Raw genomic sequence first — 16668 nt, 5'->3', positions numbered from 1 at the left:
ATAAGTAGTCTGCCCAGGTTTGTGTTGCTGGTGGGTGGAAGATCTGGGATTGGAACTTCATTTCTTCCACAAAGAAGCTGCATTTTCTATTTCATGAAAATTTTTTACATGTTTGTACTTGATAAAGATATCTTATATCTCTTTTAGAAAATGTTGGGGCAAAATTAAGTAAATGACTTTACATATCACTGAAGTTGCCAGTTAGTATAGAAGTGCAGCAACTGAGGAGGGAAGTATTCAGTAGGGTCTTTGTAAAGTTCCCAGTCTTGGGTATGCTTTAAGAACACTGGTTGAATAAGATTGACTTTTCAGATACACCCTTGAAAACAGTGCTTAGGGCAGCCCCGGTGGCCCAGCGGTTTAGTGTCCGCCTTTGGCCCAGGGCGTGCTCCTGGAGACCCAGGATCGAGTCCCACATCAGGCTCCCTGCATGGAGCCTGCTTCTCCCTCTGCCTGTGTCTCTGCCTCTCTCTCTCTCTCTCTCTCTCTCTGCCTCTCATGAATAAATAAAGTCTTAAAAAAAAAAAAAGAAAAGAAAACAGTGCTTAGTGAATGATGACTTTTTGCTTTACTCTCACTAATACCTCTTGGACGATTCTACTGGTAAAACCAGGAGAGATACTTTTGTTTTAAGGCGTTTTTAAATGTTGGTACAAAGTGTGAATGAATTTATCTTTCAAAAAGCATGCTATGAAAAAAATTTTTTTAAAGATTTATTTATTTATTCATGAGAGAGAGACAGAGAGAGAGAGGCAGAGACACAAGAGGAGGGAGAAGCAGACTCCATGCCGGGAGCAACGTGGGACTCGATCCCTGGACTCCAGGATTGCGCCCTGGGCCAAAGGCAGGCGCTAAACCTCTGAGCCACCCAGGGATCCCCGAAAAAATATTTTTCTTGATATCAGTTGTATCAATTTTTACTCAAGTAATCCCACACTGAAATTTTTACTTTTCAAAAATGGGTTAGCTTGCAGACAAACATGATCCTGTATATGGAGAATCCTAAGGAATCCACAAAAAGCTATTAAAGCTGATAAATGAATTCAGCAAGCTTACAGGATACAAGATTAGTATGTAAAAATCAGTTTTATTTCTATATACTAGCACTAAACAAACCAGAAATGAAATTAAGAAAACAATTCCCTTTATTAAGCACCAAGAAGAATGAAATACTTAGGAATACATTTAACAGAAGAAATGTAAGACACACAAACTGCAAAATACAAAACATTGTTGAAAGAAGGTAAACATGACCTAAATACAGGGAAAGACATCCTGTATTTATGGATTAGAAGACTTAGTATGGTTATGATAGCAATACTCCCCAAATTAATCTTTTGATTCAACTCAATCTCCATCAAAATTCTAGCTGGCTTTTTTTTTTTTTTTTTTCCCAGAAATTGACTTTTTTTTTTTTTTTTAAGATTTATTTATTCATGATAGAGAGGCAGAGACACAGGCAGAGGGAGAAGCAGGCTCTATGCTGGGAGCCCGACACGGGACTCAATCCCGGGACTCCAGGACCGCGCCCTGGGCCAAAGGCACGCGCTAAACCGCTGAACCACCCAGGGATCCCAAGAAATTGACATGTTGATCCTAAAATTCAAATGGAGATATAAGAGATCCAGAACAGCCAAAATAGTCTTTAAAGAAGACATACAAAGTTGAATGATTCACATTTCCTGGTTTTAAAACTTAACTAGCAAGGTTCACTGATCAAGATGTGTGATACTGGCATAATGCTAGACACACAGTTCATTGGAATAGAATTGGAAATTCAGAAATAAACCCTTGCATTTATAATTAACTGGTTTTGACAGAAGTGCCAATACAGTTCCGTGAGGAAGAATAGTCTTTTCAACAGAGGCTGTTGGAACAGCTGACCATCCCATATGCGAAAGAATGAAGTCCCACCCCTACTTCACACCACATGCAAAATGTAACTGTAAATGGAGCAGAGACCTAAATGTGAGAGCTAAAACTTTTATAAGAAAATAGGGGTAAATCTTCATGACATTGGATTAGGCAGTGGTTTCTTAGACGTGACAACAAAAGCCCACACAATAAAATAAAAAATGGATAAATTTGGATTTCATCAAAATGAAAGACTTTTGTGCGTCAAAATACACTATCAAATTGAAAAGAAAACATACAGGTGGAAGAAAATATTGGCAAATTATTTACCTGATAAGAGTCTTGTATCCAGAATATATAATGAACTCTAAACTCAACAATGGAAGACAACCCAATAAAAAATAAAAATGGGCAAAGGATTTGAATAGAGATTTGTCCAAAAAAAGGTATACAAATGACCAGTAATCTCATGAAAAGACGCTCAACATCATTTTAGTTATTGGATAAATGCAAATTAAACCATGGTGAAATACCACTTTAGACCCACTAACTCTAGTAATAATAATAAAAAAACCCACAATAACAGATGTTGATGAAATGCGTAGAAACTGAAACTCTCATACATTGCTGGTGGGAATGTCAAATGATGCATGTCCCTCACTGGAGGGAGAGGGTCCTTCCTCAAAAAGTTGAACATAATTACCACATAACCCAGCAATTCCACTCCTTGTTATACATACCCAAGAGAATTAAAAACGTGCCGACACAAATACTTGTGTGTGAATGTACCTAGCTGCTCTTATTCATAATAGCCAAAAGGGGGAAACAACTCAAATTTCCATCAGTAATGAATTAATAAACAAAATGTGGTATATTCATCTAATGAAATATTTAGCCAAAAAAGTATTGGAGTACTGATACATGCTCTGACAGGATGAACCTTAAAACCATGTTAAGTAAAAGAAGCCAGATAGAAAAGGCCAATATTGTATGATTCCATTCAATTGAAATATCCAGTATGGGCAAATGCTAGAGACAGAAATTAGTGGTTGCCAGTGCCTGGGATGAGGGTTGGGCAGGGGAGGGGATAGCAGGGCCAGGATAAGGAATAACTTCTGATGGGTGTGAAGTTTCTTTTTTGGTTGATGACAGTTTTCTAGAATTAGGTAGTAGTGATGGATCCTTAGGCCAACTTGAACCTGGTATTGGTGAAGGATGAGACTGTACCTGGGAGACTGACCTATTTTATTCTTTCAGGAAATAGACTCTGATGTAGCCTTATGAGTAACATGCTGAGGTCGTTTTGACTCAGTTACTCAGATATGGTGTCCAGGCAGGTATACATAGCCAGAGCCTCCAAGACCGTCAGGTAATGAGGAGTGGGAGTGAGGTTGAGAGGTCCCACAAGACCCCAGTGGGAACTCATAATAAATTTTGAGAAATCTGGGAAGCCTCTGTTTCTATCTGGGGGCATTTGTCTTTACTTTGTCTGTTTGCATGAGATTTCTTATCCTTGGCCTCTGAAAAAACATACTGTCAAAAAAAAAAAAAAAGTAAGTCTAAGTATATCGAAATATCTCTACTCTTTAAATTTCTCCTCAAATAATAGCATTCTTACAGGAGAAGGTTATATATATACATATGAATATATATATATGTGTATATATATATGCACACATATACATATACATATAACAACTATATATATATTGGACGGGCATAGTACCCAAAACATAGCTGTCAGTCACAAAGTAGTCATTATCAGTAAATACTTAATTATAACAGTTCGCTAATAGCAGTAGAGCAAGTAGATAGGCCCTAGGTTCCCTGGCAGATTGAAGTAGAGCATGCAGGTCTGATTTTGTGTGTGCTACCTGTGGGAATGGTAACTTTAATTTGAGTGGGCTTGAAGTGAGTGGACCACGTGACCCTTGCTAATAAGGCCTAGCACTAGGCTGCATACCTATATTGCATTAGTGTATGCTGCCTGTGAGGAATAAATCTTCTTTTTGAAAACCATTATCATACTGCTCTTTTTTGAGGCTTAGGAATCTCTATAAAATATTAGTTTCAAAAACAAAGATTTTTTTAGGAGTTTCTACTGCAAAGCCACCATATAAGGAAATTTGTTACCAGAGATTTCTTAAATGCTAATTGGGTTTTAAAAAGCAGAAAATTTTTTGAATATATAAGCAACGCTCCCTGTTCCTAATAATGTTTTCTCCAGTCAAATAATATTGCTATAAATGTTTATAGATTGTATATTTTATTTTTTATTTTTTTTTATTTTTTTTTGTTTTTTTTTTTGTTTTTGTTTTTTTTTTAGATTGTATATTTTAATGGTCTTATAGTGTACTGCCATTTGTTGGCCTGTTCTACCTCAATGTAATTTATTCTTTACTTTCTTAATGATTTTGGGCACCAAATGGAAAAAAAAAAATCCAAGTGGATTAAAAGGGGATTTTTAAAGTATAGTAGAGAACAGATGTAAATTTTTTTAAAGTAACCACTCATCCAATCCCTGAAATAGAATCCTAAAAATACAGTTGGCCTACATTCTGACTTACATTATAATTTTTGTCCCTGCTATCGTGAACTGTGTAAAACATTAAGCATGAGTGCATTGAGATGAAATGCTTCAACATACTCTTTTTCTGTAAGAAGTCATTAAGTTGTTTGTTGTTACTGTTTTATTTTCCCCCATTTGGTGGTAGAAATGGTGGGAGGGAGTTACAGGAAGAATAGAAAATAATGCTTTTTGGAGGAGGGGGATAAAGTCACTCTAACAGTATTACACAGAAATTTAATTTGCCAGAGACTAAAATTGAAGGGTAAAAAAATCTGTTAGTGAGGGGAATGGTTTAAAAAATTAAGGTGTATATAGAAGTGAGAGACTATGCAATTATTAAAAAAAAAAGTACCGATACGTACAAATAAGAAATGTGACCAAAATCTGCATGAGCAGAGCCAAGTGCTAGATGTATGTGGGATAACTTGCATGTGAAAAAGGGGGTGGGCACTTGCCTGCCTTTGCATAAAAGAAAACTCTGGATGAATACATAAGTAAATAACAAAAAAGGTGGTTTTCAGTGAGAAGGGTCTCAGTGCTGGGAAACTGATAGATGTTCACAAAGCTGACTTAAGAGTGAAGGAAGGACAGGGGCACCTGGGTGGCACAGCCCAGTAAATCTGACTCTTTGTTTCGGCTCAGGTTGTGATCTCAGGGTCTTGATCTCAGGCTCTGCACTCAGCGTGGCACCTGCTTAAGATTCTTTTTTCCCTCTCCCTCTGCCCCCTCTCAAATAAATAAATATTTTTTTAAATGCAGAATCTAGGGATAAAAATGCAGATTTTCTAGTAAATCCTGGCTTTGTCCCTTATTGTTTGTGTGAGACCTTGTTCAGTTTCCTTCTCTGGGCCTTTGTTTTCTCATCCACAAAGTTAATTCTTATAAAGCACTTATAATACTATCCATCATGTAGTAAGCTGCTGTCACCATTATTAGTAATAGAAATGTTAAAAACCAGTAATTCTCATATTGCATCTCAAGTGTCTCCTTTTCTCACATTTGTAGAACTACTAGAAATACCTGATGCTTTTCTTTTGTCTGTATACTATCATGTTTTAACTGAAGTGGCTGATAAAGGTATGTGGAGTTGGAGTCTCCTTGTTTCTCTTGGCCTAGTGATTAAGAGCCTGGTCTTGGACATGAACAGAACTGAGTCTGACTCTGTACCACATCAGCATTTGCCAGCATGTTTTTATATTAAGTGCTCTTAAGAGAAGCAGGGATGTTTGTGCTGCACTGAATAGGTTCCCTTGATGGCAAAGGCGCCATCCCAAAGTCTGGACTGAAGATGCATGCTGTATTCTGAAAGACTAAGAATGGAGATCATTCATTTGTTCATGTATCCATTCAGTTTTGTATTAACTTCTCTGGTCTAAATCTTCCTTCAGGCAGATATCATTTTATGTCAGCTGTTATTAGAGCAGTCTGGAGAACCACCTTTTGGGTGGTGATTCTGTACTTGCTCTGGGACTGTGCAACTTTTATCTTTCTAAAAGTTGGCCATGCCAGCCACTCACCAACTGTGGGTCCTGCACTTCAAGGAGTCCTCTGTAGTGGGGGATGACTCCTGTGATTAATAGCATCCTGTAGCAATCTTTCAGAACACCCAGACTCAGGGCATGCTCCCTTGCAAGGTAACTGGCTGCACAGGGATAGGGGTTGTCTGAAGGAAATAAGGGGCAAAACTAGCTCTTTTGATTTGACAGGAAAATGTAGTATGCTGTCATCGCCGTAGTAGGTACGTTTATATTTATTTTAGGGAAAGTCAGGATAGAGTGGTGAAGCACCTGAGCTGAGCAGTCTAGCTGCTACTTAGTGAGAGACAGGCCAGGATTGGAGCCGGGGCCTGGCACTTCCACCTCCCCGACCTCACATGCTCTTTGCAGAGTGGCTTTTTATCACTGGGTCCATAGAACCTGATGGTAATGTCTGAGTTCCCTTATCTTAAATAGTTTAAACTTATGAGGAAGCATTACCTCAGAAAGGCTCTTATATCCATCATTTTAAATTAATATTTGAAATTTTGAAAAGTTACAGAAGTACGGTATTTTTTGTTGTGGCACCCATACATTCCCATTTCCCCTACTGTCCAAAAACAGGGAAACTAAGAAATTTTGGAATCAGAGCCTTTTTCTCAACCGGATGTTATACTTGGGTGTTAGCATGGTAGTGGTGGGAACTGTGCATTTACTGTAACGCGGCATTATCAAGTTCTGTTCATCTGGAAGTTGGCTGGCATTTCTGCAGTATTTTTGCTCAAGCATTATTTTATTTTAGTAACTGTGGCCTGTGCCTTTTATCCTCAAGACAAAATTTAAAGATAATATAAAAATGTGTGTTCTATTTTTAAAATGACATAAACCAAGAAAAATCCTAATGCCCTTGGTGGGATTAAAAAGGTAAGACTGACCTATATTCCCCATAATGATAGGAGATGAGAACTTAAATTATAAAGAGAGTCCAGAGAACAGAGGGCCCCTGAGACACCTCAAGGCGGTGTAGGGTGAGGGTGGGAGTTTTGGCTTCCCACCAGACTTGAATGGTGCCTCTACCACTTTCTAATGGAATTCACACAAAGGGCCACATTCCTAATTGTATCATCAGCATGTCATCACCGAGCTGGATTGTTATTAATCAAGAGATGATGTGTGTGAGGAGCTGTGTGCTGTGCCTCTTGCCAGAGACAGCAGGCAGATGGATGGTCCCAGTCAGGCAGGAGGTCTGAGATGAGGCCAAGGGACCAGGGGTGAGGCAGTGAGTGTGCAGTGATTCCTACCAGTAAAGTTTGTAAAGCAAAGCAGGACTTCTTCCTTTTTTTATGAGTATATGTCTTTCATACATCAAAATTGGTGTGAAAGTAATGAATGCTGAATAGATAAAATGACAATTGCATCAGTGATTATTAAAATATAAATGTGGAAATAGCCAAATGATTGCCGCCTCCCAGATAATACTGGCCAGGGATTACATGAAAACCGAAAACAAAGCCCTTTGTTTTTTTAGTGTTTGCTTTTACAGAGACTTTACGAATATTACTTATCACCCTCATCTATGGGCTGCTTTTGGAAATAGATATTGAGTGGCTCACCTCCCTCTTCTTCCCATTCTTGTTTCTTCTGTGGGAACACATGGCCCGCTGAAAGTAGAACTAACTACATTGCTACAACTTCCCATTGGCTTGCGTTTTTTGTTTATGGTTTTTTTTTTCAAAGAATGTCAGCATTAAATTGATAATTACTAGCAGGGATTGTGATTTTTTAAAAAATACATATATTCTGAAGAGTTCTCTTCCACTTTAATTATGTAAAGTGTTCAGTTTTCTAAAATTGGAGGATATATGGAATTTGTGCATTTCATCATATAGTTAAGGTACATTTTCAAGCAAATAAACCTTACATATGTATATTATGCCGTTTGTGCAAATCAAATTTACATTTTCTGATGTTATAAAAACAGCTTTGTTAGTTCCCATGATTCTGGCCTTTATGTTAGAAGGAGAATGGAGGATTAAGGCTGATTAGAGTGTTGGGATAATGTTTGACTCCTTGTGTTCTGTGCGCTCACACACAAAAGTCCTCCAAATCTGGATGTTACTATAGTGATATGAGCAAAAGCTTGAGTTTTCCATTGGTGTAGAGCTTAGTACAGCGTCTGGTGGAATAATAGTCAAATCTGTTATCTTTTGAATCAGTAACGTGTGCCAGTGCTGACATCCCCTGAGTGTGTGAGGTTTCTGGTGAGGCAAAAACCAGAATCTGCCTGCCAAGATTCGACCCAGATAATCAGTGTCCAGGGAACACATCTGTGTCCTTTCACCATGCTCTTGATAGGCATGGATTATACCCGAGAGGCAGGAGAATCTACAGGAAAGAGTGCCATTGTGGGGTTTCATAGGAATAAAAGCAACATTATTATAGCTCCCATTTACTGAATCAGTCTTGTGTTCTGGACAGCATGTGAGGTGTGTTACTACCCTACCCTTGATGCATTTAAGTGGCTGTCATTTCCATACTGTTACTTCCAGGTACTCTGTGAATTTGTGATCTTAAGTAGGGTATGTGGGCCTTCTGGACTGCAGTGCCCCACCGCTACTTTCCAACAGGGATGGTCTCTCACTGATGTTTGTAAAAAGAGATCTGACTTTTGTGAGATTAAAGGCATTACTGGTTTTTATGGTAATAGCGCATTTTTGCCATTCTAAAATCTGGAAGCACATATTTGGCTTCTATCTTGGTCCCAGGAGTGGTCATCTTTAGTGACTTGTGAGTTATTTTCACATATTAATTGTACAAGTATTTAAATAAGGGTGCCTCACATTGATGTTTCTCCTCTTTTTACTTTAATATTAAAATTTGGGAGGTAGAGAATATATTGTTTTTAATGGTGATAGGGGTAGTAGTTATAGATACTGTTCTCCTCAGAGGAGGTGACTACAAGATTTTATTAAGAATTGCTATTTGTGGAGTGTAAGTGTGAAGAGGGGGAATGGAAAGAATCATCCCAGGAGTTTTCCTTATATTTTTTTTCTTCTGTTCATTTCTAGTCTTTATAACCTGGCTTCCCTGGAACTGAGAGAGAATCTTCTTACATATCTTCCTGAGTGAGTCTTTGGGGAAAAATGAGAGGGGAATTTGTACTAAGTGAATTTCTTCAAGTATTAAAAAAAAAAAAAAATAGTACTACAGTACTTTGTCAAAAAGAGATTCAGTGTCTTTTGGAAAGTTTGGGAGATGCCAGCCGTCCCTTAATAGTTTTTCCTTGGTAATATTTACTGCTGTGTAGTCCAAATGAATCTTATTTTTGGAAATGAGTCCAAGTGAGGAATACCATGTTGCTCAGCATTTCTAAGTACTCTCTAAGAGTTCCTCCTTCTTTTTTTTTTTTTTTTTTTTTTTTTAATAGCTCTCTTACCCAGCTGCGCAGACTAGAAGAACTTGATTTAGGAAACAATGAAATATATAACTTGGTAAGTCTGCATTGAAGAGAGATTTAGGTTTAACTTTGTCCTTAGGTATGATCAAAACATTTTAAGGGATATCTGTAGGGCTGCAGCTCGGCAACATTAGAAACATAATGTGCTTCAGTCCACACAGGTTGAGAATTGTAATATGGGGGCGGGGAGGGTCAGGACTAGAGATGACAGGCATACGTGGAAACCCCCGGGCATTCTTGGAGAACACTGGGAGACTTGCATGGGAGAAGTCCCAACAAACATCCTCTATGTTACCCACTTATTCACTGTGGAAATGGTATTCTTTCTTAGTGGAAAACTAAACATTGGATCTTTGTTACCATAACATTATTTTTTTGTTTTAGCCAGAATCAATTGGAGCTCTCTTACATCTAAAGGATCTCTGGTTGGATGGAAATCAACTGTCAGAATTACCTCAGGTAAGCAGTGGTTTCACATTGTTTCCCCCAAATTATTAAACAACCACAGCCATCATTCCCTACTTCTATGTGAAATTTTCTGCAAGAGGGATCTTGAAAACCAAAAACATTGGTTGAAGAAGCACATTTGGGGAGCATCCGGATGGCCCAGTTGGTTAACATCTGCCTTTGGCTCAGGTCTTGGTCCCAGGGTCCTGGGATCAAGCCCCACATTGGGTTCTCTGCTCAATGGAAAGTCTGCTTCTTCCCCTGTGATCTTTCTCACTTTCTCTCTCTCAAATAAGTAAATAAATAAAATCTTAAAAAAAAGAAAGCATATTTGATAAAATATATTGAGCATTGCTACATTGCCATAGAAAAATTGAAAGCCTAACCCACCATTTCTAAAGATAGCAAATATACCCTTTAGTTTGTGAAATCTGTATTTTATTTCATGCTTGCTCCCCATGTGGCTTGCTTCAAGCCCAGCAAATTTGTAAATTACCAGGACTCCTGATTCTTAGATGGTACGCATTTTTGCCACTCTTCATGATGTGCCAAGTGCTTTGGGATGCTTGTGACCACATTCTCTTCTGTAATAGTTAATGTAAAAGAAAGGTTAAAAGCTTTTATTTCAAATTTTTTTGCAAATACTGCTTATGGTTTAACTGTTTTGTCATGGTATTCAGGTTTTTCCTACATTACTAAATGTAACAACCATGTTCCCAATGAAATAGAGTCTACGTAGACTTCTACATACATATTCATCTTGTGGAGCCTAGTAAGCCTTATGGTTAGATGAGAAAGAAACATAAGCCAACAAACACAACAATAAAAAAGCAACCATTTCCCCCTCGCTTAGTTTTTGTCTGTTACTGAATTTTATTCTTTGATATATCTTACAGCTAGTCTTTAAAGTCCAGGTATATTTCATGATGGTCTCTAGGTGCTGATATTTCAAAGCAGATCAGATGTTCAGGTTTCTGTTCAGCGAGTGAGCCAGGTGTGATGGTGCTATGCACTTTAGGTGAGGAATGTGAACCCAGGAAGTCTGACTCTAGGAGAAAGTACTCAGTAATATATTATGACTCTAGTTATGGTGCTGGAAGTATGATGACCTCACTTATAACTAAGGGAAGTAAGGAACTAATTGGAGTCTGTTTCTGAGATCTTGACTGCATTTGGGGAAAAGAGACAGATTAGCAACTGATGTGGGTGAAAGTTTGATTAATACCTAGATTTCTCTAGGAAATTATGAGAAATCCTGATTGAGAGAATTCTAGTTACTTTTAGGAATAAAAATACCAGGAGATTATCAGGAGAGTAATACACCAGGTCTGGGACATGATGGGGAAAGTGCCATGTGTGTGTTTGCGCACACATGTGCACACAGATGTGCCAAAATGATTGTGTACAAAATGTCACATCCTGAACACACAAAAAAATTATAATTCCAGTGATCTGGCCCATCGTAGCAGATGACAGAAAGAAAAGGATATACAAGGGCGTTGTTAAAAGGAACTAATGAAAAAGTAGAACAACCTCAAGGGTCAGGCCTAAAATCAGTAGAAAAGCAGTCTGGTTTCCTACAGACAGGAATCACAGGCAGGTTCATAGGATGTGTATTAGGTAAGAGAGAAGCTGGAAGGAATAGATGAGACCAAAGTAGGTATAGATTGAAGAATTCATCCTTATGTAGATATCATGGAACCACTAGATATTTTAATGTTTTTAGTCACATACCTATAGCTAGCTTGTTTCCAGGATGGAAATGTGGAAACAAGAGTTTGTAGCAGACTTGGGCAATGAGTGTGAGGATTAGAGTTCACAGTCCAGGTAGAGGAGTGTAATGACAGGAGGAATTAAACATAGTAGCAGTGGGAATGGATACGGGGAGGCAGGTATAGGAGAGAAACTATGCATTTTGTGAGTGGAAGGTGAGATACCTCTTGAATAGAATATGGGCAGCCTTGGTGGCTCAGCGGTTTAGCGCCACCTTCCGCCCACGGCGTGATCCTGGAGACTCGGGATCGAGTCCCACGTCAGGCTCCCTGCCTGGAGCCTGCTTCTCCCTCCTCCTGTGTCTCTGCCTCTCTCTCTCTCTCTCTTCTCTCTCTGTATATCATGAATAAATAAATAAAATATTAAAAAAAAAAGAATGTTAGACTCGCTGAGGTACTTACCCTGCTCCTGGGATAGTCTGTTTCCTTTGAAAGCAGTATGCTTCTCTCTTCTGTTGAGGCCAAAGGGGTCAGTGGGTTCCGATGCTTCAAAGTTGCTGGGGTACAGTTGCATTGGTGTTGGTTATAACAAGTACTACCGGTCATGGGAGATGTAAAGTAGATGGTTTCTTAACAGAAAATCTCAGGGTCACCCTGGAGTGTAAGCTGCTTATGGAAGTGATTGATTACAAACTTGAAGAACTGGATTCTAGACTCCCCCCCCCCCCTTTTTTTTTTTAATTATGTCACTGTAAAGTCATTTGTTCTCTCCTGGTGCCAGTCTCTTCATCTGTTCAGTGAGAATGATTCCTTGCCTGCCTGAAGTTGGAGGGCTTGGCATCCCTCCCGGCTCCGTGTCTGTGATTTTTACAGCTTCCCGTTTGCATTGGAAAGGGGTCTGGAAATTTACTCCAGCCTTCGCATGTAGATAAACGCTAAAGAAACATCCTCAGAGCAACTTCGGGATTTGAGTGTGAAAAATCATTGTAGAAATTTCTCTATACTGTGGCAGGTTTAAGCCTGAGTCTCTTTCTGTATCACTGATGTAGGAAATAGGAAATCTGAAGAACCTGCTGTGCTTAGATGTCTCTGAAAACAGGTTGGAAAGACTTCCTGAAGAAATCAGTGGCCTGACTTCATTAACAGATTTAGTCATTTCCCAGAACTTACTAGAAATGATTCCGGATGGCATCGGTAAGTATGGAAAGTAACTACTTACTGAAGATGCTTGCTATTGTCTTGAGCATTTGGAGCTCACTGTGGTCTTTTGGTCACTACTCTCAGATGCTGGGGATGTAGCTCCTTTAGTCTCCATGTCATGTATTTATTAAAGAAAGAATGCAAAGAACATTCAGTGCATTTAAATAGGCAGGTGTTTCTGTCACCCTGGTTTGGTAGCAGTTGTAGGTATGATTACTTCTAAGTGCTGACTCCTCTTTCTCATCTGCATCTTGTCTCAGTGATTTCAGTAAGGAGTAGTCCAAACAATAGATGTGTTTAGGCATGGGAGCAGTCTCTAAGAAATTTCTAAGTGAGTCTCCTAAATAGTTTATGAGAAAGTGACTAATCTTACCACATCGTGTAGAGGGGAATGGTGTGTTTGAATTCAACGGTTTCTTGTAGGCTAAGAATAATCTTTTTCTTTAACCATTCTGTGCCATTTCCTTTAAAATAAATTACTCCAGACATTTCCTTTACCATAAAGGCATTCCGTCCTGTGTGAGAAAAATAAATGCAGGGAAGGTATATAAACAGACATGGACTGGGAGCTCCACCATAGCAAAGCCGCTTAGAGATTGTTTAAAAACAAAACAAAACAAAACAAAAAAAAACTATGTTTAACCATGGCGTTAACATAGGATTGCTGTCTTTGACCTTTAACATTTATTCAAAATATCAAAGGAGGTTTCTGAAAGATTTTCAGTAGTAGGAGAAGCTGTGTGACAGGACTACTTCCTTTCTGGTATTTGGTCAAGATGAAAGCAGTAACTGATCCTGGCCACTGGGAAAGAACACAGAGGTTGCCTTTTGATTCAGACTGGTTAAAAAATTGGTGGGGATTTTTACTCCAGGTAGAGATGTTCAGTGAGAATGATACATGCCATCTGAAAACAGCTGTAGGAGCCGGGGATGTTTTGTTGCTTACCATCAGAAATAGGAGGCATGGGATGGCTGACTTCAAGGGTTTGAGAGGCCATCCTGTAGAAGAGAAGCCAATTTGTTACTGCATCTTCCAGTTCAGACAGCTGCAGTGGAAGATGATAAATGAAGTATTGGTTACAAATTAGTCTGGGCTGTTAAGTGAAGGGATAAGCTCCCTGTCACTGGAAGTATCCAAGGAGAGGTGGCAAGACCACTTGCCAGTAATACTGCTAAGGAGACCCCTCAGTTCCCAGCGTGTGCCCTGTGGAAAAGGCTAATGCCTCTCCTGCCAGTGAGGACAGGTGGAAACCCTCTGGCGACCATTTTAGTAGGTTATTGATTATACTAAATAAAGAGCTTCATTTTCCTGCCCCACTCCGTGGCAACACACAAGGCAAGTTAATTTTTTCAGTATTTCCTTTCCTTCAGCTTTACATCTCCTCTAAGATGGAGACTTCTTTCTGATTTAACTGGGGACAAGGTGTCACCATGCCAGCCTCTCTAAGTAGATAATAAAGGATATCTGCTTTGTAGGTTCATTCCCTTGAATTATAGTTGAAAGTGAAAATCTAAAAGATTTAGGATTTCCTTCACTCAGTGGGGACCTTGAGGAAGCTGCGGTCACTCCATTCCTCTTTTTCGTGGCCTGCGGGCATCACCAGAAAGTCCGTTCTTCCTGTCTTGAATGAAATACACTCAGTTCCTAATGTGGCATTTCAGAGGTTTCATTTTATTTTGCGTATCTAGAACTACTTCGTTGCAGGAGCCTTCACTAAGCCACTTTCATTCCTAGGTGATAGAATAAACCACACTTTATTTTTTGTTTTTACTGGGGATGATTCTTGGAGTAAGATGAAAGTCTCTCTCCTTTGTACATGAAACATTTCCTGTTCTTAGAGATCTGTCAAGAGCTAGCTGTTTGTTTTCCTATAAAGTTTCTGGCTTTGATAACGATTTTTTTTATGTAGTGACTTTTAAAATGATTTGTTTCTAATTGCTGACTGTTTTTGATGTTCTGATAAAATTAACTCTCCACCTCTAGTGATCTAAATGAGAAATATGCGGTTTCATCATGTGAAAAGCTGGATGAAGGGGCAAAAAAAAGAATAACTATTTAACACAAAAAAGAACAGCCAGATGAGAGATAAAGAGTGATGATTAGGAAGACAGTTGTAACTAATGAGTTGAAATAATGCTTTTTACAGGAAAACTAAAGAAACTGTCGATCTTGAAGGTGGATCAGAACAGACTCACACAGTTGCCTGAAGCAGTTGGGGACTGTGAAAGCCTCACTGAGTTAGTTCTTACAGAAAACCAGCTCCTGGTGAGTGTGGGCTGCGCATTCAAATGGATATGTAGGGTGGGGGTTCTGTATCATAAAGACATTTTAGAGTAGATTCTACTTACTCATAATTGGGGTAGACTACATGGACATGTTCTTATGTTACGTCTAAAAAAGGGACTTCAGAGCAAATGCATGACAAAAGGATGATTGGCTTTTTACTTGCATGAGTGAAGAGAATGGTGGTCAGGCTCCCCTCACAGGGGTCTCCGGTGAGGGGTAGGGAGGAGTGAGCCATTGTCAGCTGTGCCCATGCCTCAAGAACCACTGGAGGAAATGTTCTCTCAAGGTTCTTCGAGCAAATAGAGAAGGGGAGAAGATGGTGTTTGGCTGGGAAAAGCCTTGGTGAGACTCAGGGGTGGGGATGAGTGCTCTTGGCGAGGTTGGGCGTGGAACTGAGATCTACCCCCACCCTAGAGATTGGACACCGAGGTGGCTGCAGGTGTCCCATGCTTGGGCCGGGCTTCCCCATCCTCCTGAGGGCAAAGCTTTGGCATCCACCACCTGCTGGGGGTGGTGCAGGTGAACAGGGTGACAGCAGATCTCTGTTGCTCCTTCCTTCCTGCTTCCTCTGCTTGCATCAGGCCTTCACTGATCATGTCATCTTCTCCTCCTCCTCTCTTTGTGTCTTGTAACATCTATGTTTGCTTCAGTTTACTTTCTTAACTTTCTCTTTCATTTTGTCACTGTATTTCGTACCCTACTTTCCCTACTCCTTTTTCCTCTTCTCTTTTCTCCTTCCTTTATAAAAAGAACAAGCAATACTCTTGAGGTGGAAAGAGCAGAAAAAGACAGCATGAATGGGTTGGACACAGGGCTGGTGTGGGAGCTCAACACCTCTCTCCTCAGGCAGCTCAGGCGGCCTCCTTTGGTAGTAGAAGTGCTCAAATCTTCTGATCCTAGTTTATAGTTTTAGGCTTACAGATAGTAATCATAGCAATTGTAAGCATAACATTCAACCCTGGCTTCCAGCCAGGTGTTGAAGCTATCCGCTCTACCAGGGCCCCGCCTGGTTCCTGGGGTGCTCTGAGCACCCCATCTCCTAGCCCTGCTTACCTTGCTCCTGTCCCCAGGCCTCACAGCACTCCTGCTCAGGATTCTAATCCTCTCCAACCCCCCAGCCTTCTGGCTTCAAGTCATCCAAGCCATTCTTCCAGGGTGGTTCTCAAAGGTGTAGGCAATGAAGGGGTGAATCTTGAGGTGCAAATTCTTACTTATATTGAAGATATATATATATATATATATATATATATATATATATATATATATATATATATATATATATATATATATATATATATATATATTATTATATTACCTTTACCTTTTTCCTGGGTGTTTTTCTGTTTCCAGGTCTGTGCCTTTGATTTCATTTCATTGAAACATTCTTGTTTTAACAAGAATGCAAAATATTTAATTCTGCATCTTCCAAGTGAGCTTTGACCTATCTGATATTCAGAAAGAACTATTATATCTCTTCCTGGATGAGATGATATTCTTTAAATCCTTGAAAAGATCTGTTTTACTGTGAGTCATATTTTTAAAAATGTATTAAAATAATAATTAAAATGTTATTTTAACAGACCTTACCTAAGAGCATTGGAAAACTTAAGAAGTTGAGCAACTTGAATGCAGACAGAAATAAATTAGTGTCTTTACCAAAAGAGGTA

General features: G+C 39.2%; 1 protein-coding gene across 4 annotated transcripts in view; it reads left to right on the top strand.

Moving 5' to 3' along the window:
• Positions 1–16668, top strand: part of LRRC1 (leucine rich repeat containing 1) — a 129736-nt gene that overhangs the window by 91058 nt on the left and 22010 nt on the right. For all 4 annotated transcript variants that reach the window (XM_072832627.1, XM_072832630.1, XM_072832629.1 and 1 more), the window contains exons 5-10: positions 8967–9023; positions 9326–9389; positions 9740–9814; positions 12564–12708; positions 14862–14980; positions 16582–16665. In XM_072832627.1, the coding sequence (XP_072688728.1) occupies positions 8967–9023; positions 9326–9389; positions 9740–9814; positions 12564–12708; positions 14862–14980; positions 16582–16665 (544 nt within the window). The remainder of the gene's footprint in view (positions 1–8966; positions 9024–9325; positions 9390–9739; positions 9815–12563; positions 12709–14861; positions 14981–16581; positions 16666–16668) is intronic.

Source organism: Canis lupus, chromosome 7 (genome assembly GCF_048164855.1).
Source record: "Canis lupus baileyi chromosome 7, mCanLup2.hap1, whole genome shotgun sequence".
Lineage (NCBI taxonomy): Eukaryota > Metazoa > Chordata > Mammalia > Carnivora > Canidae > Canis > Canis lupus.
This window is presented reverse-complemented; position numbering and strand designations above follow the sequence as displayed.